The sequence below is a fragment of the Condylostylus longicornis genome, unplaced genomic scaffold, assembly GCF_029603195.1.
Source record: "Condylostylus longicornis isolate FDR11 unplaced genomic scaffold, ASM2960319v2 ptg000030l, whole genome shotgun sequence".
Classification (NCBI taxonomy): Eukaryota; Metazoa; Arthropoda; class Insecta; order Diptera; family Dolichopodidae; genus Condylostylus; species Condylostylus longicornis.
This window is the reverse complement of record NW_026577999.1, coordinates 4,663,877-4,690,455: the sequence shown is the minus strand read 5'-3', so window position 1 is coordinate 4,690,455 and position 26,579 is coordinate 4,663,877. Positions and strand designations below refer to the sequence as shown.

Here is a 26,579-nt window from a genome sequence, read left to right as displayed (position 1 = left end):
TAATATTTTTAAATCTTAAACGGAAATATCTGCATGCATATATAAGATACGAGTATATTGATTTTATTTCATTAATATTTGCATATAGTTAGCATATAATTATATTCATATACCGTGTCGTATAACGTATTCATACACCGTATCGTATAACGTATAAATATAAGAATTTCATTTTATGTCAAAATTTATTTTTTATACAAGTCTTCATTATATAAAAAAAAAAAACCAATAATAATTTATTTTGTCCAAAAATAGATAGAATCAACTAAGATGAATTAAGGCATTCCCAGAATAGAAATTTTATACATGTACGCACATTAAGAATACATATATTAAATGAATTTATTAATTGATTTGAGTCAGAGGTTAAATCAAAAAATATTGTCCAATATTATTCGAAACATTACAAATTTTAATTTTGTTTATTTTTTTCTTTAAATTTACATAGTCTCGTTTATGTATACATATACATTATATATAGTTGACATTTAATATGATGTATATATTTGTATATAATTTTAAGAAGAGAAAATAATTTTAAAACATATTCAGAAATTGGAATTTAATTAATTTGACTTATTATTATTTTTTTTTTTAGCTATTCTTCAACTTTGCAATTAATAATTGGGTTCCACAAATAGTTTCTTATTTATATCATTCTTTAAAAATTAAATATTTTTAATTATCATCTTTTTATATTTAATAGTTCAATCAAATAATCGGATTTTTTTGCGACTATCATAATGTTGTTTTTGTAAACTACAACAATTGACGTAACTAAGTCAATATTGTGTTAATTGTTAAAAATTTCCTTATAGTGAAACGAGAAAACACACTTTTATTGACAACTGTAACAAATCACGTTTGAAATGTCAAAAATGTTTGCTTTTTCGAAAAATCAAACAGCAATAAAATCTCCTTAATTCAGACCCATATTGACATTTTGCAATAAGTCACAGCATTTTTGCTATAGTATACACCACTAAAATTTTTGTTTACCAAAATTATGTTCGGAAACTAAAATCTTGAATTCTTATCAATATATATTTTCAATTTATTTCATTTTATAATTTTTTTTTTGCATCCCAACTACTACAATCACTCATGTGATAAGTACGAATAATATTTATTTGTATGTATTTATTTTAACGGAATATAATAATATTCAGAATATATTCTTTCAAGTCGTCACTGGACCAATTACTAAAATGAAATTTCAAAAAAAAAATTCAATTTAAATAAAATGATATCAGAATCAGTTTGTCTAGAGAACGCGTTTGAATAAGACTTATTTAAATCTTTAATAATTATTTGAAAAACAGAGAAATATAATATTGAATTTTTAATCAATTAATACATACATAAAAGTTAAAATATATACTTTCTCTCGATGATAATACTTAAAATTAATTAATAATTATTCTAAGTTTATTAACGTATAACAATAAATTAAAAAAAAAAATATTATTTTGTGATTTTTAGTTTCTGATTAATTTTAAGATAAAAAGTTAAAAAAAATTTTTTAAGTATATCTAAAAAAATAGTAAAACTTTTACAATGCGTTTCACACAGTACTTACTAGTTACGTGTACGTAAATTATATCTTAATAAATTTAAATAATTATATTATATCTATGTATAGTAATAATAATTATACTCGTATTTATTTACTATACATAATATATGTATTTATTAATTACGATAAATTAAATTTTCCGATAATGCGCCATTTTGCACTATTCATATTGTAAATGTAATATATATTTTAATTCACAATTAATATGATTTATCAGATCAATTGACATTTCTTATTTTATACTATCTAGCATCGCTATCATATTAATATAAAGGCAAAAGGGATATTATAACAATGATAATAATACATAAATATAAAAATATAATAATAAGAATAGCAACAATAAGTAAAATTAAAATGATTAATTTTCAATTCTTTTTAAAAGTTCATTACGTCATAGTTTTAGATAGAAAATCACAATTAATTAAATAGTGATAATTTTTTTATGACCTCTGAGTGTTTTATCAATTTTTTTATTTATTTTTTGTTTTTGGTTTTTTTTTTCTTTTTTGTTACGCTTATTTTATTAATAAAAATATAAATCATATTTCAATAAAAAAGCGAAAAAAAAAATTAAGAATGAAAATTAATGTTATCATCAATAAATTAATTTAAAATATTCATATAAATTATACACACAATTATTAATATTTTACAAAAAAAAATTTTTTTGGCTTTTTGTGACATTGAAAACATCAAATTGAAGGGATGTGCATTCTATTATTAAAATTCCAACATAATAATTATCAAATTTAGTGAAAAAATAGTTTTATAACCATATTATTAAAATTATTCATCTTTAGCTACATAGGACATGGATTTCATTAATTATTTAATTATACAATAGAATTTTTCAATTACATCAATTTTCGATATATTAAATTCAGTTAAAAAATATTTCCAAATATAAAATTAAATAATTAAATTTTATTATATTAATATTAATTTATTCATGAAATTTCATATTTCTATGATTTTAAAATATTAAATTAAAAAAGCGTAGATAAGATTATAAAATATTGTGAATTAGAAAAAAACTATTTTGAATTAAGATTTTTAGTATTCACATATTATAATGTCATAAATTTTTTCACCGAAAATTATTCAAGTGAATTGTTTATCAATTTTTTTGTTTTTATATTTTTATGTTTTGCAATATTTTTATAATAAATTTTATTAATAGGTATAACGTTATTAATTGATAATTGCATTGGTTTTAAATATATTGGATCTAAACAATTATTATATGAATATATTGGAAAAGTATCTGTTGGTGCTAAACCACCACAGGATTTAAATGAAAAATCATCTTTACCACCACCAACAACCGGTTGGACTGTAAAAGGAAGATTAACATTACAAAAACAAAGTGAAAATACTTTAGCAGCTGCAGTAAGTTCAAAATTTCTTTACATATATGTAGATACATATATATAAATAAATGTATATAATATAGGGAAAGTATTAACCTGTTAAACATATAATGCATGAATATTTCAGATTTTTGTTAAATATTTTTTTAATGTGGATAACTACATGTCAACCTGTTCGGCACTAAGAGTCCTGTTGCATTTGAGTATTTATATTATATTAACCGAAAACTAACTAATATAATTCAGAAGTTTTTTAATAAAATTACCGGAATTTCCACTAATTTTTGAAATAATTTCAGATAATTCTCAAATTTTAAAAACTTATTTAAATATCCATAAATATTTTATTTTCTAATTTGAAATGTCGTTTAATAAGTAAAAGAAAATATTGCATTTCTTTGATATTTTATATTCCACTAATAGTCTTATATATTGTCAATTAATTTAACTTGAATCAAATGTTAACAATTCAATTAATGATATTTAAATATTTTTATAGCTGAATAAAAACATCCATAAGTAACATACACACACATATGTAATATATATTGTGTGTGATCGACACTAAATATAATATTATGGAAAACAAATGAATGTTCGCCTTAAGTAGTGACACATTGAAAAGCTCGCTAAAATTTTAAAAGCATAATTGCAAACACCGTCTATTCACAAATCTATATGTATATACATAATTAACAGCATTCAATTTCACCAATTTCATTTTTATTATAATTTTTCCATCAAGAATGTTAACCTTCTGTTAAAATTTTCAAAGGATCGTTGAACTTTTAAACTTGATTTCAATTATGTCTACTATAAAGTAACAAGAAAGTACACATATAGTAAATAAAGAAGAAGAAGACAATAAATGTATGTAGAAATAATCGTATGTGTATACTTTGATACATATATACAAACAATAATAAATAAAATAAAAGTGATATTTTCACTCATTTTCGTCACTAAAACAATTCTATTTATTTTTAGCGATGATCAATGATTTTTGATATTTCATACATACATAGTAGAAAGAAAAATAAAAAGAAAAAATCTTTTCTGATAAGGACAATATTAGAATATTCGAAATATAAATGACAATTTAAATGGTATTTATGTGTGCCTTTGTACCGCATGTGTGCGCCTTGATAACAGAGTGATAGTCGCATAGTTTTTTTTTTTGTGTTTTAAGTGTGAATTTGCGGGTGTTATCAAAATATTCCTATATAATTTCGATTTCAATTTTTTAATAACACTTATCTATTAATAGAGCTTATACATATTATGAATTAAAAATTTCCTATACTTACACTTATATATGAATGTATGGAATGTAAAGCCTGGTTAGCAAAGTAAGAGCCACGATCGTCTACATAAATCATATTTGCGGATATTTTAAAATTTTATTAAAAAATTATGAAAGATTAAGGTCCGTGCCAATTATCTCTTTTAAAATTTTTTTCTATCATTTTTTTTTGTATCATACGCTTTCTGTTCCCCCTTGTCTATGTTAATCTAATTCACTCATGTGATTTGTTAATAAATTAAAGTTTTTCAGTAATGAGCCATGGAAATTTTTTTGGACTAGCATTATGGCAAGATTTTTTTTCGGTTGAGTCGGTTTTATGGTTACATTTATTTATTTTTTTTTCTATTTATTTGTCTATTTATATTTTAGCAGTATGTAATTATGTAATACAACATTATTGTTATTAATCATTTATATACAATAGTATTAAAAATTTATGAAGACAGAATTTGAGAGTTCTTACATAAATTTGATAATGTTTTGAAACGGAAAATCTTTACTAGAAACTTATTTTAGGTAGAACAAAATTTTTACCTATCTCCCCCCCTCTAGAAGTTATACCCCCCCAAAACCCTAAAAATGGCCTTTTTTAACTATTTGTTGCAATGAAACCATAAGCATTTTTGAAATTTTGCAAACGCATAAAGACAGCAGCTTGCTTCCCGTGACGCGTTATACTATAGTTAAACTTAAGAAAAACAAAATGGTCGTCCAAATTTACCGTTATGTAAAGTCTTTTTTTTTCATATTTTTGATTTTGTTTTTCTTCTAGACCCCAGCCTGTAGAAGCTTGAAATTTTAGGGGATTTCCGAAATTTCAAGCTTCTATATTTCCGAAACCGCAAGTTTTTTCAAATGTCTATAAACGCAAAAAGTTAACGGTAAATTCCATGACATTAAAAAATATAATTATTTTTCTTAACTCACACATTTAAACCTTAAAATCGAGCATTATGTTAACCCCTCTTTATATTAATTTTTGCTCTATTTCAAATACTGCATATATGCATCATCCTAAATATATGCAATCCTAGAAGTAGCTTTGTGTATGAATGAAAATAATTTTAATAGTGTGATAGCTGGTATACATAGACTGTATTTAAAAGCAGAATTTTCACTTGTTGAAGGGAAAAGTGCTACAATACAAACCATTGGTTTGACCCAACTTTATTATATTCATGATTCCGGTTGCAAATAAGAAGAAAAACAGAAAACTGCAAGATGATAACTTTCATTTTTCTTAGTTGCGTGAATTATTATAAACACATATGTACAATGTGTTTACTTTGCAGGCATACATATGTATGAAGAAATATATACATATACTCGAACGAGTATAGTATGTAGTTTTCAAATTATCGGCAAAATATAAGAATGCATTTATTCATCCAAAACTATATAGCGTTTACTAAATCGTAATCTGTAAATATTAAAAAGAAAAAATATAAATTGAATTATCTTTAATTATTTTTCTTGTTTTACAATTTAATTGATAATGATATTATAATTATTATAAATTTACACGTTCTGATTTTCACATGAAAATATTTTAATCAGTCAGCTGTTTTTCTTTTAAGAAATTGTGATTTTATTAATTTTTGTACTAGTTACTTAGATCATTTCTATAAATATTGCAATATTTAATTACCAATGTTTATCAATACCTACTTATACATACGTATTTATTATAATAAACAAACGTTTTAAAGCGAAATATATTACAGTACTGTAAAAAAATTTAAAATCAACCTTATTCTAATAGATACGCGCACATAAAAATGTGTGTGGTGACAGATTTTTTATTCTGCTAGACGCGCGTCTTACTATTTGTCACAAAAAGCGTCCGAAATATTATTCTACAAGACGTAATTTTGATTTTATTTTATTTTATATTTAGCTTGCTATCGAGGAAGTCACAATAGATAATACAGGAGAAAAATTTCATCAAAATAAAGAAATGCATCCACCATATAAACCATTCAAAATAGTCATCGATGGTACAACAAATAAAATATCACATTTAATATTCAAAGAATCTGATCCAATATGGTCTACAAATTTTAAAAGAGCTATTGCATCAACATTACAATTACAATTAAATAATGGTGGATCATCAGCTTTTTCAATCGATGAAGTAAGAAAAATAAAAAACCTATATGATTTTATTATTAATTATTAAATTTTATAAAATTTTTTATAACTTTTAAATGTAAAAATTTTTTTTAGAAAGGTATTCACGGCAAATGTCCTACAGAATATTATATAACAGATAGAAAAGATCATCTTGTTGTTCGAAAAACACCAGAATTAAAAGCTTGTTCTCCATTTTATGAAGGAATTCATTTACGAAGGAGTAATGTACCAGCTAATTCATGTGAATTTGATTTTCAAAAGAATGTTATAATTGGAAATGATGCTGTTTTTGAATTATATCCACATTCAGAACATGAATATTTAATGAAAACAGCTAGTGTTAAAGGAATCACATTAATTCATACATTTGAATCAACTGGAGAAGCACAATATGTTGATTCAGAGTAAGTTATATTTTAGTCTAAAAATAAAAATTCCAACTCACAATTTGTATGGTCCAACTTTTGATATGTTGAAAAACCTAATAATGTGTTGCTATTTTTAAAAGTATTATTTTTAAAATAATTAATTTTAATTTTGTGTTTATTTCCAGACTTAAATTAAATTTTCTGAATGAAACTGATTTTGATATACCAATTGATATTGAAACTGGTATGTCGGAAATGGAAAGTAATTTACAATTATTAGCTTTAGATGTAAATGATCCAACAGCTGGTCGATTCCAACCAAAACAAGAAGATTTAATTAGAAATGCTTCATCATATTTAAATAAATTAGCTGAAAATTTAGAAACAATTGATTTAAAATTTGATGAACCATATGATAGCATAGTTTCAGATATTATAAAAGTATTATCTCATTTAGATTACACATCATTACAAACTTTATATAATGAACTTGATATTGGTACATCATATAGGCAAGAAACGATCCGAAATATATTTTATGAAATTTTACCAAGAGTTGGAACAAAATCATCAGTTCTTTTAACAAGAGATTTAATAATGGTCAAACAATTAAAAGCAGCAACAGCTGTTCAATTATTAATTTCATTCCCATTTCATATTTATGATTTATCTGTTGATTTAGTTAGAGAATGTGAAGCATTTTTATCGTTAGGTAAGTACTTTAATTAATATATGCATATGTGCAGAATTCCTATAATAATTATCCTTAATTTAAATTAATTACTTTTTACTTACATAATTATATTTTTAGGACCAGATCGTCCTGATGTTCGTCAGGCTGCTATATTAAGTTATGCAACATTAATTTATAATGTATTTGTAGCGAAAAAGATGACCAATGACGAATTTGAAGAATATGTCCAAAAATATTTTAATTTTTACTTAAGTAAAAATAATTTTTTTCATTTTTAATTAAACATTTTTCAAAATAAATATTTTTACAGATGGCCATGATTATGAACAGAAAATGCTATATCTTCAAGGTCTTGGTAATTTACAACTTGGAAACGTTGCAAATTATTTAGATCCTATAATTAAAGATCCAAAAGAGAATTCTGATCTAAAATTTTTAGCAGCTTGGACAACAATGCCTTTAGCTTATACTAGATCAGATAAAGTAAATGTAAGAAATAGTATAAAAAAATCATTAAAAGACAAAATTTCTATTTTAGATTTATGAAATTTACTGGCCAATTTTTGAATCAAATAAAGCAACATTAGAATTAAGAGTAGCTGCTTTAACTTTATTAATAGTATCTAAACCAACTCCAGCACGTTTAATTAGCATACACAGAATAATAAAAGATGAAACAGATCCACATTTAATAAATTATTATAGAACAACTATTAAAAGTATATCGGAAACAACATATCCGTGCTATCAACCTTTGTAAACAACATTCATTTAAATTTAATTAAAAACATTTTTTTTCATAATGTTAACAATAAAATTTAACATATTTTAGACGTCGTCTTCTATCATATATGCATCGTCATTTACCACCAGCTCCAGCATCACGTTATTGGGTTACTGGAAATTATATATTTGATTATCGTGATTCAAAATTTGGTATCGGTGCTATGTTACAAGCATTTTTAGTTGGTGATCCTATATCAGATTTACCAGTTGTTGCATATTTCAAATTTGATACTGAAGCTTTAGGAAAATTTACTGGACAATTAGCACTTTATATAAAAGCAAGAGGTTTATCAGATGCATTTTTAAATCGTTTTCGTAAATTAGATTTGGAAAAGATTAAATTAATAAATTTAGTGGAAATTTTTGAAAAAATGAATATACCAAAAATTAATTCAACACCATTACATTTAGAATTTATAATACAAATCGAAGGGAAAACAGTTTTATCATATTATTTAAATCAGAAAACTTTTGTTAATTTAAGTTATGGAGATTGTAAGTTTATTTATGTATTTATTTTTGAAATATAAATAATATATTATTTGTTTAATAAGATTATATTTTATAATGAGAAATTTTTAATTTAAGTGATTAGCAGATTAAATATTTTATTTTTGGCTGATAGTCATATAAATATGCAAACTGTACGGTGGCCATTTATGACTAAATTTGCTGTTCCTACTGTTCTAGGTAATTTTATTAAAATTTTATTTAAAATTTTGTTTATAGAACTAAAACTAATTTAGAAATACTTAATTTTATTGAATTATAGGAACTCCTGGCGACGTATTAATTCAAAAAACAGTATTAACATCTCTTCGTGGCAATATTAGTCAAATAACAACAACAGATTCAATAACAAGATCTCATGAAATTGATGCCAGGTTATTAAATATTACATAGTTTCTTTTATTTTCATTTTATATATTTATATAATTTTTTTTTTTTTTGTTAATTTTACAGATATAATTCATATGCATCTTGTAAATCACGTAGTTATAATCCATTTTTAAATTTAGATCATGAAATTAATCGTGAACAGGGTATTTTAGTTTATTTTCCAGTTAATAATGAAATAACAATTAATATTACTGATTTATGCTTAAAATTTTCATTTTCAAGACCACCAAATTCAGTTAGTGGTCTAACATTTAAATCACGTTCTGTAACAATAACAAAAGGTATTATTACAAATAATAAACAATTTAAAGAATTAATATTACAACCAAGAAAACAAAATACAGTAAGTTAAATTATAATTTATTTCAAATATTTTATTTCAATTATATTTAATGTATAATTAATTTTTTTTTAATTTTAGTTAAATCTACTTGAATATGATATAAAGGATTTAGGAATTTCAATATCAGTAAATACAAATGTTGAAGATCTTAATAGTTATAGAACAATGTTTTTGAAATTGGATTTTACTGAAAAGTAAAAATTTTCATCTTATTTGAATTAACATTTTATATTTCTTTTTATTTTGTGTTTCAGTGGATTTACAAAAAATATTTTAATTAATGGTGTCATGTATTTATTTTCAATTGCACAATTAAGTTCAATACATATAGGATACGATAGAAATTTTACAATGCTATTGCGTAATAATGAAATGACCAGGGTAAAACCAGAAAATATCTTTTTTTAATAATTACAATAATATTACTAAATTTTTTTAGATAAATGGTTCTATTTGTACGAAGGAATATCATAAGACTGGTGGAGAAAATGTATTTGAAATAGTATTTGGTCTTTCACATTTAAATGATAAATCAGAAAAAATACTTCATGATTGGAATTTCATTATTAAATATTTGGAATCATCTAAAACACAGTGGTATAAAACAACAGGAATAATAACAAGAAGTTCACATGATTCAGAAAATTATAAGGTAAGAAATCAAACAAAAAACATAAAAAGAATTTCTGAAAAAAATTGTTTTTTCGAAATTTGAATTATATTTGAGTCGAATCTTATTATATGCAATATTCTTCTGAAATAATTACGTAAATGGTAAATTTTATATAGAAAATGCAAATATTGCATAGAAGTAGTGTCTTGATTACATCAAATTTTCTTTATCATATAAAGTCTGTATTACAAATAAAATATTTTTAGTGTTCTTTGTACTCGTATGAAGGTTTTACTGTGTTTGAAATATTCATGAATTTGTGCTCCATATAAACTACATATTATGGAAAAAACAAAATTATATTTCAAATTACCTAAATCTCAACCTTGTATTGTAAAACATATTCCAAATGCTCTAGTTAATTGATCCAATTTGCCATTATTTTTAAACATTGGTGTATAAGACGACAATTTGTTGACCGACAATTATATAAACCAACAGTATAATTGCCTCTTTGGTCGGATTTTTAAAAAATAGCTTTTGTTCTGTTAAATCTTTTGTTGGTTCATTTTAGAATCAAAAATCTTTAAATTCAGATTCCTATTCCTTATCCAATGTACGAAAACACAAACAATTATATTTCTTGCACTCATAATTTGTATTGATTTTTAAAATATGTTTTTTATCAGGACCTAATCTATTACATGATGCAAACCACTATAATCAGTAGCTTTATTAAATACATTCGATTCTAAAGAAGGATATTTAAATAATTTTAAATTCTTCAACTAATCTCACCTCAGTTTTCTTGGCAATTTTCATCATTTTTTTTAGAATTTATTCCAAAGTGAATTTAAAATATTTATAAGGTTTTTTCGATTGAATTTAAATTACACCTAAAAATGTTTAAAATGTTTTAATTTTAATGTTTTTTAAGTCTGAGTCTAACTAAACCTTTGCAATAATTTTAACACAAAACACCTAATATTTTATTATTTTTATTAAATTATTTTATTAATAATTAATTTTAAACAAATTCAAATAAATTGTGTGTATATCTGTTCGGTTTCAATAATTGTAATTAAACTATTCTAATTCTTCTTCAGCTTTAATTAATTCTTTTATGCCCTCTTGTAAGCATTGTAAAATTTCGAATTCGGAATGTCCAAGACAACGTTTATTTGAAATATCCAATACACCTTCTTCAAGAGTGGTATATACGTCGGCTGTATCACGTACTTGTAATTGAAGTTGATTTAACATCTCCTTAAATCTGTCATCATCTCTTGATAAATTTGGTAATCGAATATGAACACCTAAAAAGCATATTGTGTATACTTAATAAATTGTAAACCGTAATATCGGAATTTTAGTATAACACTGCATTTCTGCACAATTCAGCATATAAGCTGTTATTGCTAAATTGTGTATTCTGCAATTCCGATGTTTGGAAAAGAAATTTAAATTATAAAATTATCAAATTTTAATATTTCCTTATTTTTGATTTATGAATACTTACTTGCTTTTAAAGATGTACCCAAATTACAAGGATTTATTGTTACATTACCATATTTTGAATGTCTTTCAACTTTAATTGAATTTTCAATAGTTTGAACACCATCGACAAGCCTATTGTATACTTCACCTTCAATTCGAAATAAAAATAAGTTTAATATTATCTTATTTTTCAATTAAATACGATATTACCTAAATTTCCTCCTTTGCTCATAGAAATAATACGCATATGATCTTGTTCATTTACCCAAACAATAAAATTTTCTTTTTCATTTGTATATATACCACGACCGGTCGGCCAATATCGGTAGCAACCAGCTGCTGATAAATATTCATTACCTTTTTTGTATAGAATGTGGTTTTTTATCATTTGTTCCTGTGTTACTAAATCGATTTCTTTCAATGTCCTATAATTTCCAGATAAATCACCTTTAAGTTGTTCGCATGCTTTTTTCACCTGTGAATGCATAATTTTATATACAATTTAATTTGATATACAACAATATGTACCCTCTGACTTCAAAGCTACACGTTCCAGCTAATGAGTTTATATTTGCTGAATTGTGTAACTATCAAAGTGATGGATACTCTTAAATATTATAATATTTTAGAAATTCTTATATACCTTATCTTCAATTTCTAAAAATTCTTCTTGTTTTAAAATTGGGGAAAAAGCTGTATTTTCTAAATTTCTAATAACACGGCATTTTGTTGATAAAATGTATTTCTCTTCAGGATCTAAATCTCCGATATCAGCAATATTACCCCAATCAATATCATTTTGTAATTTTTCAGCATTCGAATCTTCAATATTATGATATGATATTATAATTGGATCAAATAATGATTTATATGTATCATAACATTCTGGATCAGCAACATAAATTCCCAATTTTGATTCATGAAATTTCAAACCGGATTGTAAACAATCTAAAAGTGTTGCATTCTTTGTTGTATTTACACTTTTTAATTCTTCTAATATTTCATTGGTGAAATATTTTTTTAATAGTGAATCAGTTGTATCACTTTGTAATTTTTTCCAACCATCTTCAAGTAGAGATAAAATTTCACTTGGCGTACGTGTTCTGTTGTTAAATAATAAAAAATAAATACATTTATATATAAGTATACTGTAAAAAATTTGTTAAAAGTTGCTAAAATAAATTAAGTAACTCGCACTATGTTTACCATATCGTGCTACATATGTATGTGTGTACAATAAAAGGATAAATTAAATTCATTAAACACAGTTATACAAAATTTTTAATTTTCGGAATAAAAATCGAATGGCAAAGTATTTTAAGTTTAGGCTAACACAGAATGACCTTATTAGCCAAATTTTTTAAAAGATCTTTCTAAGGACCTGGAACCATGGAGAACAGGAAACTTTTCGAACCAAACTTGGTGAGATTTCGAAGACCTGTTCAACGATATTCCGCAAATTTATTGATTTTTTTTAAGACCAATTCTAGGTGTTTGTATGGGAAATATTTTGTTCATTTTAAATTTAGAATATTTTCACTACAACGTTTTGTTAAAAATATGCATGTATTCCAAATTTCAAATTTTTAGTGATTTGCGATCTACAATTAATTCGTCAACAGCTGATGGACAGACAGACGGATATAGCTAAATGGACTTAAAATTCGATTCTGAACAAGAATATAATATGCACATTATGGTAACGCAAGTGCGTCCTTCTTGGTGTTACATACTTCGTGCAAGAAAATTGATTATAATCGTACCCCGCCACTTCATATTCAAAACATATTTTGCAAGTAGATCGTTTAAACTGTTGGACTAAATGTGTTTATTTTTTAATTTTAAATGAAAATTTTTTATAGTGTACTTAAATTTCACTAAATTATATTAAAATTTATATTAAAAATATGCACAAACACACATTTGTACATATTGAAATTAGGATTTTATAAATTTTTGACTTACACATCAGCTCTAAATTTTTCTAATTCTTCTTCTAATTCAACAATTTTTAATTTTAATTTCTCATAATTCTCTTTTAATTCATCATAATCTTCATCATCTGGGCATGAATCACACATATATTTTCTTACATAACGTATACAATCATCTGGTTTATTTTGTTCTTCATATAATTTAATTAAAGCTCGACTTAAACTATCAATTAAACCGCAACGTTCAAGATATTTACGAAATTGTTCACGTTTTGCTTCAATCTAATTTTATAAATTTTATTTTGTAATTAAATTAATTAAATTAATTAGTAATATTTAATAAAAATTTTTTGAGAACTTACCGTTGCCATTATTTGATTTTTTTATTTTAAATAAAAATTAACCTGTTTTCTTTTTTAATTTAAATTTTTAATTTAATTTCCAATTTACGAAATGAAATTTATTGTTATGTAATAATTAAGATTTTAGAAAAGCAAGATAGAATATTTGTTTTTACTAAAAATAAACTAAAAATTTTTAAATTAAATTTTTTGTTTTTGGCAATTAATAGTCAAATAAACACAATTATAGCCTACTATTATAAATAATAATTTTTTTTTTTAAATAATTTAAAAATTTATAATTTAAATGTCATTTAGCAGGTTCTTAACATTTAATGTTCGTTCATTATTTAATTTATTAGTAATTTATGCGAATTATTCTATGTATAAGGTTCCTACTTACTCCCTACACTATTACTGATATTTAAATGTACTTAAAAACAAAATTATTATACCCGTAAGTGTTGTACCTATTCCAAATTCTTATTTAAAATAAGAAACACAAAACAACAAAAAACCAAAATATTGATCAAACATTTTTATATTGTGTAGGTACCCGTACTTACTTATTTAATACAATAATTTAGTTATTTATTTACCTATATATTTGTTTTATAAAATAATAAAAAAAAAGTGTTCATAAATATTATCACGTGAAATTTTGTTTTGAAAACACAATTATTATTTGGGTTCGATGAGCACAACATAAAGTAAATTTGTGTAGGTATTCTGTTTATACACGTGGTATATGTTTATGGCATCCATTTAGGTTATTATTATAAAATTAAATGTTAAAGATTTAGAAAATTTATCATAATTACTATGGTTGTAATGAAAATTTCCTACAATTTGAAAAAAAAAAGCGAAATCCTGATTTATTAAGAGCCCGTAAATATGCAATTAGTATTTTTTAAAGTTAAATACATAAATACACAATGTGTGTTAAGTGAATAAAATAATTTCGTCGGTTTTAAGGAAAACTTACCTGCTGCTGATAAATTAATTAGTAGTTTTTCTGCTTTATTTAACAATTAAAATTGTATTGCTGAGTCTGTCGCACTGGATTTCTACTGGGGGGAGTACATGTTCTAGTTTGGAAAGTAATCAGTGCCTTAACTAATATAGAACTTATACCATTATTCTTATAGGTCATTAAGAATAGATAAAATTTTTGATTGTAACTAGGTGTCAAATCTCAACGATTTCCGAGATGCAGAGATTTTAACGAATTTTCATGAAATTTCTACTTTTTCTCAATTTTTTTTTTTTTTTGCTTCCTACTTTCCTTCAGAAAAAGAGAGAAGCTTTAAACAAAGAACTTATAAAACCGCTAGAGTAAAGGGCTTGAAATAAACAAATTTAGCAAGAATACCAAAAATTCTAATTTTATAAATAAATTTCGAAATATTTGCTAAATTTTAATGAAAATATTGAGAATTTTACCAAATTCTCCAATTACATTTTGAATATTATCCTTTTTCTCGTCAAGATTTAATTTAAAATATTTCAGTTAATTTTCCGCATTTAAATACATATGTATATGTGTGTGAATATAATAAATCATTGTATTTTTTACATGGAGTAATAAACACGCGATGCATTAAATAAAATTTAGTTGGAAAAACTTAAACAGAATAACTAAAAAAAAAAGAAATTTATACAAAATATCGCGTGCCTATTTTGATTTCCTCGACATAAATAAATATGAACGTAAATCTACAATTATGTTTTGTCTAATTTTAATTTCTTTGTTTTTCAAGTACCCTATATATAATAGGAATACAAAAATATTTTTGCCCTAGACTTGGAGCAAAAAACCAGGTCATATTTCTAATAGACTATAATGAAAAACGGATAGAATGAAATTCGTATACGATATAACAAAATAAAAAAAAATATTTATAAAAATTAATTTGATTCTAGTTTTAACATTAAAATTGAAAATTTTAACATTCTAGTAAATAATAACTTAATCGATATTATTGACATGAAATTTATACAATATCAAGGTTTTTAACAAAATAATAATTATGAACTGGGGGAAGATTTAAAATTTCACTGACAAAATACCTATTAAATGCGGAAAAAAATATTGACTGATTTAATGGAATTGATTGATTTCATTTTATAAAATTATGACCTACTGTATGCATATCGAAAAAAAAATCTTAATCAATTTTTTAAGATTCATGCTAGAATTTTAATATTAGCTCTACATACTATTTTAAATCTGAAATTTTGATTATATGTGTGTCAAATAATTAAAATAGTTCAAATTTATAACTAGAATGACAAAAATATCAATAATTCATTAAGTTTTAGTCTTCAATGCAAAAATAGTCTAGCGAAATTAGACTAAATTAATTGAATTTTAATAATGCAATTAATATTAATACCATTTGGCTGAATTCAACTTAAGAATAAATTTTCTTAATTAATTTTAGAAACCATTTATTTTTTCTAAAATTCATGTATAGAATTACACAGGTTTTTTTTCATTTAAATCAATTCTCTCGCAGCGTGCTTGTAAGATTTTTAGGAAAATCAAAATTAGAATTTTAAGCATCACAATCACGCCGTCATCCTTCTTGCACTCTCATAAATGCTAATTACAAAATTTGCCGAAAATCAGAAAAACTGAACTATTGAATAATATCAAAAAATTTGAACAAAATATAAATATTTCAAAATTTTCCCCAAAAACTGCACATAATTGAAGAAACAGTAAGAAATTTCCTAAAAGAAAAAATTATAAATTATTAATAATATTAATTAAAAAAATATTGATACTTTTAAATTAATTTTAAATTTAATTTTTATTTTATTATTTAATTATAGGCTTGTTTGAATATTGATTATCTTCCATTATCATTTGCAAAAAAACCCCATACATTAAATGGTAAAATGGTTTTTGGATTACTAAAGGATGATGAAGAATGTCCAGTAAATGCATCACAAATAATTTTATCAGCAACAGCTGGAGTAAGAAATTTAAAAAAAAAAAAAAATTGTAAGAAAATTTTAACGAAATTCTTTTTTTTTTTTGTTTCGTTTTAGACTTCTGACAATACCAGTTTAATGTATCAAAATCCCGATTTAAGTGAAAAAGATTTATGTCCCAAGGAAATGTTAAAATTAATGCCAATACCATTATCAAATTTTTGTAATCGTGAACATTTTAAAAATTTAACATCAGTTATTAATTATAAAATTGAAATGGAATTTCAAAATGTAAGAAATTTTGAAAAAAAAAAAAATTTACAACTTCCGTAAACTTTTCCAAATGGATTAATAATTTTTTTAATATATGTAAATATTTTCATTGTAGATGCCAGAACGTTTTGAATTTTGGGCAAATCGTTTAGATCATTTAGTTGCTGCATTATCAGAAGAGAAACTTAATAGCTTAGGTCTAAATAAACAATTAAGTGTTAATGTACATATACCAAAAGATCAACATTGGTTAACAATCGATGTTAATAATGTAACATCAAAAATTTATCATGTACCATTTTTACAAATGTTATATGATTTAAATTATGAGAATGGTGAATTTAATTTTGAACATGATTCCGGAATAATTAGTGAGTTTTTAAAAATCAAATGATTCAATAAATGACAAAAAAAAATTTATATTTTTTTTTTAGGATCCTGTTCTATTATTCGAAATACTGTTAGTACATTTGATGGAAATACAATTTCGGCAACACCATTTTTACATACAAATAATGAAACATGCTCAACATTATTAGTTGGAGATTGTTCAACAGAGCCAAAGATGGCAATATTTTTAACTGAATCATCATCATCTCCAATATTATCGTCATCATCATTGAATGAAACTGAAACAATATTTGGCATAAAAGTTTATGTAGGAGGAAATTATTTTACAGTGAAACAACAAGATACAATTCCAGGCAGCCCAGTTATTATTAATGTAAATGATGAACTAGAAATAAATATTAGAGAAAAAGTTTTCGTTTACCCAAGTGGTGAAGAAAATTATGATTTTAAGTAAGTCTAAATAAAATAATATTTTATTAATTATTAATTCTAAAATTTTCAAATTGTTTAAGAAAAATAATTTTTATAAAATTTTTTTTTTACATTTTTTAGAATTGAAATTAATGAACAGAATATTTTAATTATTGAAAATGAATTGTTATGGACGACAATACAATACGATATGAAAGATATTTTAAATATTGAAGTTTTAAATATTTTCAAAGATAAAATGTGTGGTCTTTGCGGTGGCAATTCATTATACCAAATGGAAAATTATCATTATTGTAAATAATAGTGTACATGTATATAAATATTTATATATAGGTTATATATATATATATATATATATAAATATCTAAATATAAGTACATATATTTTTATTTTTTAATACTATTAAAATTGTAATATAGCGATTATAAAAAAATAATAATATAGAATTAGTAAGAAATATGTATGAAATTGTAATTTAAATTAAGAAAATTTTAATTATATTTTATTAAAATATTGAATTTTGATTATTATTATAGTTGTAGGTATTATTCTTATAAATATACAAAATGTGAGATTATTTTAATTTGTATATTATATTTGTTGAAAAAAATTAATGACAAATTTTTGCTAAGAAAATTAAAACAAAATAAAATGAAAAAGTTGTAGTTTGAAAATTTAATTGAGTTGTATAACATAATTTATTAATAAATACTAATTATACTTTTTATTAATAAAAATTTAAATGAAAAAATATTTTTGCTATAAAATTTGCATTATTTTATTTACTAAAACCTGGGCCTAAAAATATTTTTTTATTACTTGTCTAGAATGTCTATATTGTAAAGCAAATTACAAGTATGTACATTCAAAACATAGGGGGTTTTCGTTTATGCACGCTGCGCTGAAACTTCTACATTAGAACTAAAATTTCTAAGCCGCAGCGTTAAACAGTATGCTAAAACTTCAGCTAAGTTTTTTTAGTTTACGCAGTCTACAAATTTTGAAACTTTTAAATAATCAGTCGTTCGAAAATAACAAAAAACAGAAATGACATTGTTTATGAAATAGTATCGCAATAATTTTCGCCCTTCAATTCACTGCAAAATATGGAAATTTTAAAAAGATTTGAAAACTTAAAGAAAACATACTTTAATAATCCTTCAATATCTGAATCTGAAATTTAAAATTTTTTTGAATTTGAAATTTGAAAAGAAAAAAAAAAAGTTTCAGGAGGCAGCGAGAAAATTTAAACTAAAAGTTTGCGCTACATTTCTTTATTAAAGATTGAATTTTCGAACGCACTTTATTGCAGCCAGTAATTTCCGAACGATCTATATTTTTTAGTGTATGTAGCGTGAATTTTCGAACGTGCTACAAGCTAAAACTATTCTAGAGCTGAATAAATGAAAACCCCCATACTTTTGAAAAATATGTACTTGTGGTTTGTTCAATAATATTTATTATCACATTATGTCAGCAATTTTGTTTAATAACTAAATCTTTTTATCAAATAGGTCATAATATTCCCAAACTACATTAAAACATGAGTAATTTTTGTAATTATAAATTTTTTGTCTTTATTTGATTATTTTAAACAAACTATAATTTGCAAATTTTCTCTACATTAATATTTCTTTACAATAATATTTACTTATCCTTTTTCTTTTAACTACATTTTTTGTTTTCACTTTGTTAAAATTCAATATTATTCAAATATTTATTTTTTAATTAACATTCAACATTTTATAGGTATATTATTTGAAATTAAAAAATGTTAATACACTATTTTTTTGATATTATTTATTGAATTAATTTTTAATTCAAATAAATTTTAGAATTACTTCATTCAAATAGTATGTATAATTTTTATATTCTTTTTATTAATTTTTGAGTACATTGCTACATAGTATAATTTTAAAATTAGACAAATAATTTTAATAACATTTATATTAGATAATAAATTTTATTAGTAATATTAATTTACTTATAAATTTTGTAAAATGGCAATAAATTCTAAATAATGTGCTAAATTTAGTTTCTTACTATATAATATAGTTTTTAAATAATTTGGTTATTCTCAATAAGGAAAATAATTTTATAATTTTTATGAAATTTCAATTAGGAGCTCATCATTTAAATTATATAAAAAAAACAGCACTTTTATTATTGTATTATTTAGGTTGAAAATTATATAAAATTCTTATTTTTACAATTAAATTTTGTATTCGTTATGACATAATTATTATGTGCATATACATAGTTTAAATAAATGGTTTATAGGTCCATTTATTTCTTTTATAATTAATGAAAAATCGAATCAAATTTTAATATTTTTAAAATGAATCTTATAAGACTAGATGTGATGGATAATTTGAATAAAAGAATTTATTTTTTTGTAGCTTTTAAAAAAATTATTTTTATATAACTTTTTTAAATAATGGAATGTAAAAATTATATTTGGAATGCCATTAATTAAAAATGATTTAAAGAATTATTTTGATGAGAGTTTTTAACTAAAACAAAAAAAAAAAGTTAAAATAAATGCTTAATATGAACAAAGTATAATTAAATGATTTGTACTTTGGAAATTAAAACAAAATTTATTGAAGTGTAATAAGACGAACAAAATAAATCTTTTAATCGATTAATATAATTTTATTTTTAAAAAACAAACCACAAATTCACACACAAAATCAAAAAATTTATAAAACAAAAATTAAGAATTTCAATAAAATATTCTTATTACACTTCAACATATTTTTTTTAATCTTATTTATATGATGTTTGTTAAAAATAAATTTTTTTTTTATATTTTTCAATAATAATACTCAAAAAAATAAAAATTTTCAATATATTTAAAAAAAAAAAACAAAATTATGTCTTTTAGAAGTGCATTTTTACAAAATAATATTGCATGTAAAATAATAAAGGCAGTTGTAGCAACTATATTCAAACTAATGTATGTATTAATTTTAACATTTAACGTTCAGAAGATATTTTTAATATATTATATAACAAAGCTCCGAAAATTTTTTTTTAAATTTAATATATTTTACAATTTTTTAAGAAAAATCAGACTTTTTTTTTTAATGTTAATAACCAAAACATTTCTTTATTTTCATATTATTCCGAATAATATTATTGTGGACGGAGGAAAATATACGTCTCACGCAAAAAAAAACTAAAAAAATTAAAATGTTAATTGTACTTCTGAACGTTTAAAACTTATCTAAATAAAATTTATAATATATTTAAACCTAAAAATAAAAAATATATTGGAGAAAAATAAAAATGGAAAGAATATCTATCACATTTAAATATTTTAAAATTAAAAAATATTAAAATATAATATAAAAATTATTAATGCAAATATTTATAATAAAAAAAAATTATAAAAAAAACGGCAACAATTTGTAAAAAAAAAAGAACCAATTTTGCTTGAAAACAAGCTTTTCTGTAAGTACCATATATATATATCATTAGAAACTTATAGATTTCTGGAAAATATTTCCAGTTTTGTATGAGGTTTCATTAAGCATATTTTATTTCATGTGGAAATGAAAAATTATTATCTTTTCATTATCAGTAAAACTGTTATTGAAGAATTTATTAAATTTTATTAGCTTTTCATTTTGGAAATTTCCCCACGAAATAATTGTCCAATACTTAATTTTTGAGCATTTATCTATATAATTATTTAATTTAATTTAAATAAACTTCCATTATTACACCAAAAAATTTGTTGTGACACTTTCTCCTTTTCTTTTTTTATTTTATACTTAATAATAATAAAAAAAAAAAAATAAATGAAAATTAAATACTATAAAATTTTCTTAACTACAATTTTTCTATTTAAACTAACTTTTTAATTTTAGAGTAAAATGTGCAGAAATTTGAATATTTACTGCTTTCTTTTGTTGCAAAAAGCAGCAAATGGATATTATTTTAAATTATTCAATTTGTATTTGAAAACAAATCTAATTTATACCCAAACACCATGTGGATTTTTGCTTGTTGGAACAGCATTTTCAAGTTGTCTTGGAGATCCAATAATACGACGTGTACTTCCTGGTCGATTAGAACCTTAACATCATAAAAATTTAAAAACAAAATTAGATTAAATTTATTATATTTATTATTTTCATTTGAAATTACAGACCTTCAAGTAAATGTCGTATTTCATCAGATGGTGTTACAGTTAAACTTTGTAAATTAACTTCTTTCATTTCATTAACAAGTTGTTCAACCTAGAATTTTAATAATGTGGTAAAATTATGTTTAACTGACAATTAGGTATTACTTGACGTTTTTTCTCTGCAATAGCATTCTCTATTAAAATGATTTCCTTTTTCAAATTTTCTGTAGTTTTGGTTGATGATTCTGTATTTTGAATAGCAAGATCTATTTCAGTTTGTATACGTTCCATTTCACTTAAGAAATTTCTTTCAACATTTTGTCTACAAAAAAAATTTCAAATTTATGTATGTAATGATTTATGTTGTGATTTTACAATAAAAAATACCTGTTATCCTTTTGTCTATTACTAAGTTGTCTTTGTTCAATTTGAATTTCGTCCATAAGTAAGCGAATTTTATTTTTGCATTGAAGTAATTCAGTCTCACAATTCGCCAATTTTGACCTTAGTAGCGTTATCTCGGATTTTAAAGTCTTTTCTTGTTGCTTAACAAGCTCATTTTCCTCTTCAACATATTGTAAAGTTTGCAGCTTAAAATCAAATTGGTTTATAAAAATAGTTTATAAAAATAAATTTTAAAAATGGATATAATCTTTATACCTGTTCATTGCCTTGCCTAAACATTTGATCCGTTTTGCTTATTTCTCTAGATATGGATTCTAATTCTTGTACTTGATCTCGTTCTTTACTCTCAAGGTAAACTATTTCTGCGTCATACTTAAAATAAAAAAAAATTGGTTAATGTGTCGACAATTTTGTTTTAAAAAATTTTTTTACTTTGGTTAAATCAGCTTGCTGGGAGTTTATTTTATCTCTTTGCAATTTAATTAATTGTATCAAATCTTTATATTGGATGTTTTGCAAAACATTTTCATTTAAATCAAAATCATTTATATTAAAGTAAGTAGCAAGATTCATATTATCTTTGTTATCTGTTGATTTCTTTGAATTGCTACTACTGTTGTTATTATAGGAATCCATTTTTTGAAGGGGGCTGTTTCGAGGTGGTGGAGGATCTCTATATGGCGGTGGTACTAAGGCACCATTTGATGAAATTTGTGGCTGTTGTAATTGTTGAGGAGATGATGATGGTGACGTAATACTATTAACTCTGTTAACATTTAACATATCTAAAAGATTTTCATTGCTAGAATTTTTAACTTGAACTAATTCATTTTGATATAAATTATTTCCAGTTCTGCGATCTAATGAATTTCTAACTTCTGCTAAATTAATTTCATTAGAATTTGCACTAAACATGCTATTATCATCATTTGATAATGGTAAACTAATACTTGACGGTGTCTTTTCATGCTTAACATTAATTTTTTGTGGAGAGTTGCTGGGAGATTGATGTGGGTTTTGTTGCTGCAAATTGTTTGACTGTTTCTGAGGAATTCCTTTCACAATTCCAATATTTTCTACCTGCTTTGTTTCAATCGAACTGTAAGAATAGTACATATTAATTTTTTTTTATTTTTAGAAAATTCATTAAATCTACCCAAAACTTTTTCTGTATTCTTTTGATCGATCTAAAGGAGAAAACTCAATAGAATTTTTTTCCGGAGATTTTGAACTACTACTCTGAGCTAATGCTGTATCTCTCTGCTGCTGAGTAAATTTGTCATCTTTTTTTATTTGATCCGATCTTTGTAATATAAACTGAACATCATTCGCATATTCACCCCATTTAAGTAAAATTTTTAAAGGGTTTTCATTTGGTGCTAATGATCTCTCATTGTTTCTCCATCTTTCAATTAATGTAAACCTTCCAACTTTGCCTGTCGCGTGAGCCAATGCAAAAACAATATCCTTGAAAAATAAAATTTTTAAAATAAGTTTTTCAAACTTGAAAACATATTAAGTAGTCCGAACAAGTAGAAATTAAGTAAATAAAAATGACTAACCTGACAGGTGGTATTAACTGTAACTCCGCATACGATTCTTTGTATTCCCTCAACATATACTTTAAACTCCATTATAGCGGAACAATATTTAAATAATAATAAATTTCTATTTATTTTGGGATTTTTCTTAAATTTTAACTAAATAATCGATAATTTCGTCATTTTGTTTTTTCTCTTCAGCACAGAAATAATAATAAGTAAAACAACAATGGCACAATGGCAGCCCAACCCAAAATGTCAAACAATTGTGATATGTCACTTTCATCCATTGACTTTTATTTTATAACAAAAACCTATTTGACATGTTTACACGATAGTGGATGAATGTATTATTGTATTCACTAAATCTCGAGTTTTTTTACTTTTTCACGATTGAAACATATTGATCTTAAACATACATTTTTATACTGATCTAAAATTGATTAACTTTATATAAACTTTTTCAAAATTATATGTAGTTTCATATGACTCCCAAAGTAAACTCAGAAAAATATTAAAATTTTTAATATTTTCTTAAACCCCGCTTAAACCTTCGAATGGTTGCTGTGCTAGAATATAATTATCGACTTGATTATCAAGTTTTAATTATTGAATGTAATATAAAGCCTTTGAATAATTGTATTTTGACAATTAAAATTGCAATATTTGCGATACTATTGCAACAGTTGCGGAAAAATCATTTAACATGTCCTACTATCAATACGAATTTATGGAAGTGAGATAAGTACTGACGGGTGATAACTGATATGTTACTCGTATCACACATTTTCACCGATTGCACCCAATATAATGTAAATTCTCACTTGATATAACTTGCAAATAAGTATTATGTAAAAGTGTCAATAAATTTTATTTAGAACTTCACTTTTGAAACTTTAAATATTATAATGATCGAAAGACTTGTTCAGTACCATATTGAGATTTGTTAGTACCAGTTTGATATTTGTTTAAGCCAAATTTTTTCATATGCTAGTTCTAAATTAATTTGCTTGAATTTTGACGTAAAACGTATATATCGTTTGACGCTGGATGTATAGCTCAACATTCTATTAGTATACATAGTATGTTTTATAAAATTACATTAAGGGGAAATCGTACTAAAGATTTGTTTTGTAAATATGAACCAACTTATTCACTATCTATAAACAAATTTTGCTAAGTACATACAATATACGTACATATGATATTTATTTAAAAATGTCTGGTAGGATTTTCAATCCCAAATTATATAGCAATGTTTACAAAAAACTTTTAGTGGAAGAGCTAGTTTTTATTGAAAACTATTTAGACTTTCATTATGGCAATTGTGCAGTTATTGGCAAAATATTTAAAGATGAATGTAGTTATTTCTTAGAGAATATAAGATTGTCCTGTCTTGGGAGGTAAATTTTGAAAGACAAATTGGAGATACATAGGTACATGTTATTTATTTAAACATTTTACTTTTAGAGAACATGAAATACCAGAAGGTTCAGTTAAAGTTCGTCTTTTAACAAATTTGTATGGAGATTTTATCCCAGATAAAAAAACGGCAGAAGTGTATGGAAATGCAGTATTTTATAATATAAATTCTCCAAATGAAAATCAAATGCCAGTTACTCTACAAGATATTTATTATCAATTTAATAAATTTTGTGATACCAACGAAATTGAAGTAGAAAATTTAGATGTAGATAATATGAAAAAAATATTTAATCAAAGTTTATTAGATAAATATGAACCAGCAATTCAAATTCGTTTTATAAATCTTTGTGACCAACCAGCGGAATTAATTGCTTATAATTTAGAAATACGTCATTTTAGTTGAGCTATTTGGATCTGATTTTTCTTCAACGATAAAAACATTTTTTGTTTTCCTATCATACCTACACAAGATTATTGAATAAATATTACTATATCTCTTTAATCTGCTTCTATTATTATTTTAAACATTTTTATCTTTCAATAAACCTTTGGCTACCTGTTCTTTTTAAAATGTTTCTTTAGGTTTGACTTTGAACAGAAACTGTAAGACCTAAAATTTTATAGTCATGATTTTAACCACCCATATTTTGTTAGTCGCACCACATGATGTGATGGATTGTTATTCAAAAAAATTGTAAATATTCGTGAATAAAATCAATTCCAAAATTCGAAATTTCATACTGAAGAACAAAATTCTTTTCAATAACATCCTATCGCCTTATGTGATACTAAGAAATGAAGAATAAGGGTGAATAATTACAGAAAATTGAATTCCACAGATGCGATTTATAAGAGTAATTATCACAAATACTTAAAAATTTGTTATAAATTTAATAAATAAAATTAATTATTTAAAATGGAAATAAAAATTTTTTTTATTGTTTTTAAAAAATATAATATAATAAAATATGATAAGTTCATTTTAAATATGTAAAAAGTAGGTACATATTTATAAATATAATATGTTGTAATATAATTGTGTTTTTATATTGTGCTAAATATAAAATAATTAAAATTATAATATTTTTTTTTTTCATTTAAAATGTGTTTTCCTTCTAATTTTTGTTTTTTCTTAAATTTACAATTTAACTAAATATAATATAATCTAGAATTTTTCGAATTAACTATTTACTAAGTTTTGTTTTCTTTCTTA

General features: G+C 23.2%; 4 protein-coding genes across 5 annotated transcripts; 2 read left to right on the top strand and 2 right to left on the bottom strand.

Moving 5' to 3' along the window:
- Positions 1 to 1,473: 1,473 nt before the first annotated feature.
- On the top strand, positions 1,474 to 18,272 carry LOC129607901 (uncharacterized). 2 transcript variants are annotated; one of them, XM_055519150.1, is made up of 20 exons: positions 1,474 to 1,588; positions 2,760 to 2,968; positions 6,153 to 6,389; positions 6,482 to 6,792; positions 6,942 to 7,468; positions 7,568 to 7,702; positions 7,761 to 7,933; positions 7,989 to 8,206; positions 8,283 to 8,731; positions 8,825 to 8,926; positions 9,009 to 9,120; positions 9,200 to 9,479; positions 9,558 to 9,673; positions 9,734 to 9,860; positions 9,919 to 10,131; positions 16,703 to 16,846; positions 16,922 to 17,095; positions 17,193 to 17,448; positions 17,512 to 17,878; positions 17,981 to 18,272. In XM_055519150.1, the coding sequence occupies exons 1-20, from the start codon at positions 1,558 to 1,560 to the stop codon at positions 18,159 to 18,161; spliced, it is 4,362 nt and encodes a 1,453-aa protein (XP_055375125.1). In that variant the 5' UTR covers positions 1,474 to 1,557; the 3' UTR covers positions 18,162 to 18,272. The 2 variants fall into 2 exon arrangements, with proteins under 2 accessions (XP_055375125.1, XP_055375124.1); XM_055519149.1 differs by having other exon boundaries at positions 7,761 to 7,939.
- On the bottom strand, positions 11,168 to 14,018 carry LOC129607902 (arginine kinase). The gene is made up of 6 exons (XM_055519151.1): positions 13,886 to 14,018; positions 13,555 to 13,805; positions 12,233 to 12,692; positions 11,800 to 12,064; positions 11,612 to 11,737; positions 11,168 to 11,408 (listed from the first exon to the last, which is right to left on the bottom strand). The coding sequence occupies exons 1-6, from the start codon at positions 13,892 to 13,894 to the stop codon at positions 11,179 to 11,181; spliced, it is 1,341 nt and encodes a 446-aa protein (XP_055375126.1). The 5' UTR covers positions 13,895 to 14,018; the 3' UTR covers positions 11,168 to 11,178.
- Positions 18,273 to 20,747: 2,475 nt separating the features above from the next.
- On the bottom strand, positions 20,748 to 24,183 carry LOC129607949 (ras association domain-containing protein 8). The gene is made up of 8 exons (XM_055519221.1): positions 23,963 to 24,183; positions 23,557 to 23,867; positions 22,833 to 23,499; positions 22,656 to 22,772; positions 22,383 to 22,585; positions 22,161 to 22,317; positions 22,020 to 22,107; positions 20,748 to 21,943 (listed from the first exon to the last, which is right to left on the bottom strand). The coding sequence occupies exons 1-8, from the start codon at positions 24,032 to 24,034 to the stop codon at positions 21,843 to 21,845; spliced, it is 1,716 nt and encodes a 571-aa protein (XP_055375196.1). The 5' UTR covers positions 24,035 to 24,183; the 3' UTR covers positions 20,748 to 21,842.
- An 858-nt stretch (positions 24,184 to 25,041) lies between these two features.
- Positions 25,042 to 25,782, top strand: LOC129608094 (uncharacterized). The gene is made up of 2 exons (XM_055519418.1): positions 25,042 to 25,344; positions 25,412 to 25,782. Exons 1-2 carry the CDS (start codon positions 25,160 to 25,162, stop codon positions 25,767 to 25,769), a joined length of 543 nt encoding a protein of 180 aa, XP_055375393.1. The 5' UTR covers positions 25,042 to 25,159; the 3' UTR covers positions 25,770 to 25,782.
- Positions 25,783 to 26,579: the final 797 nt, after the last annotated feature.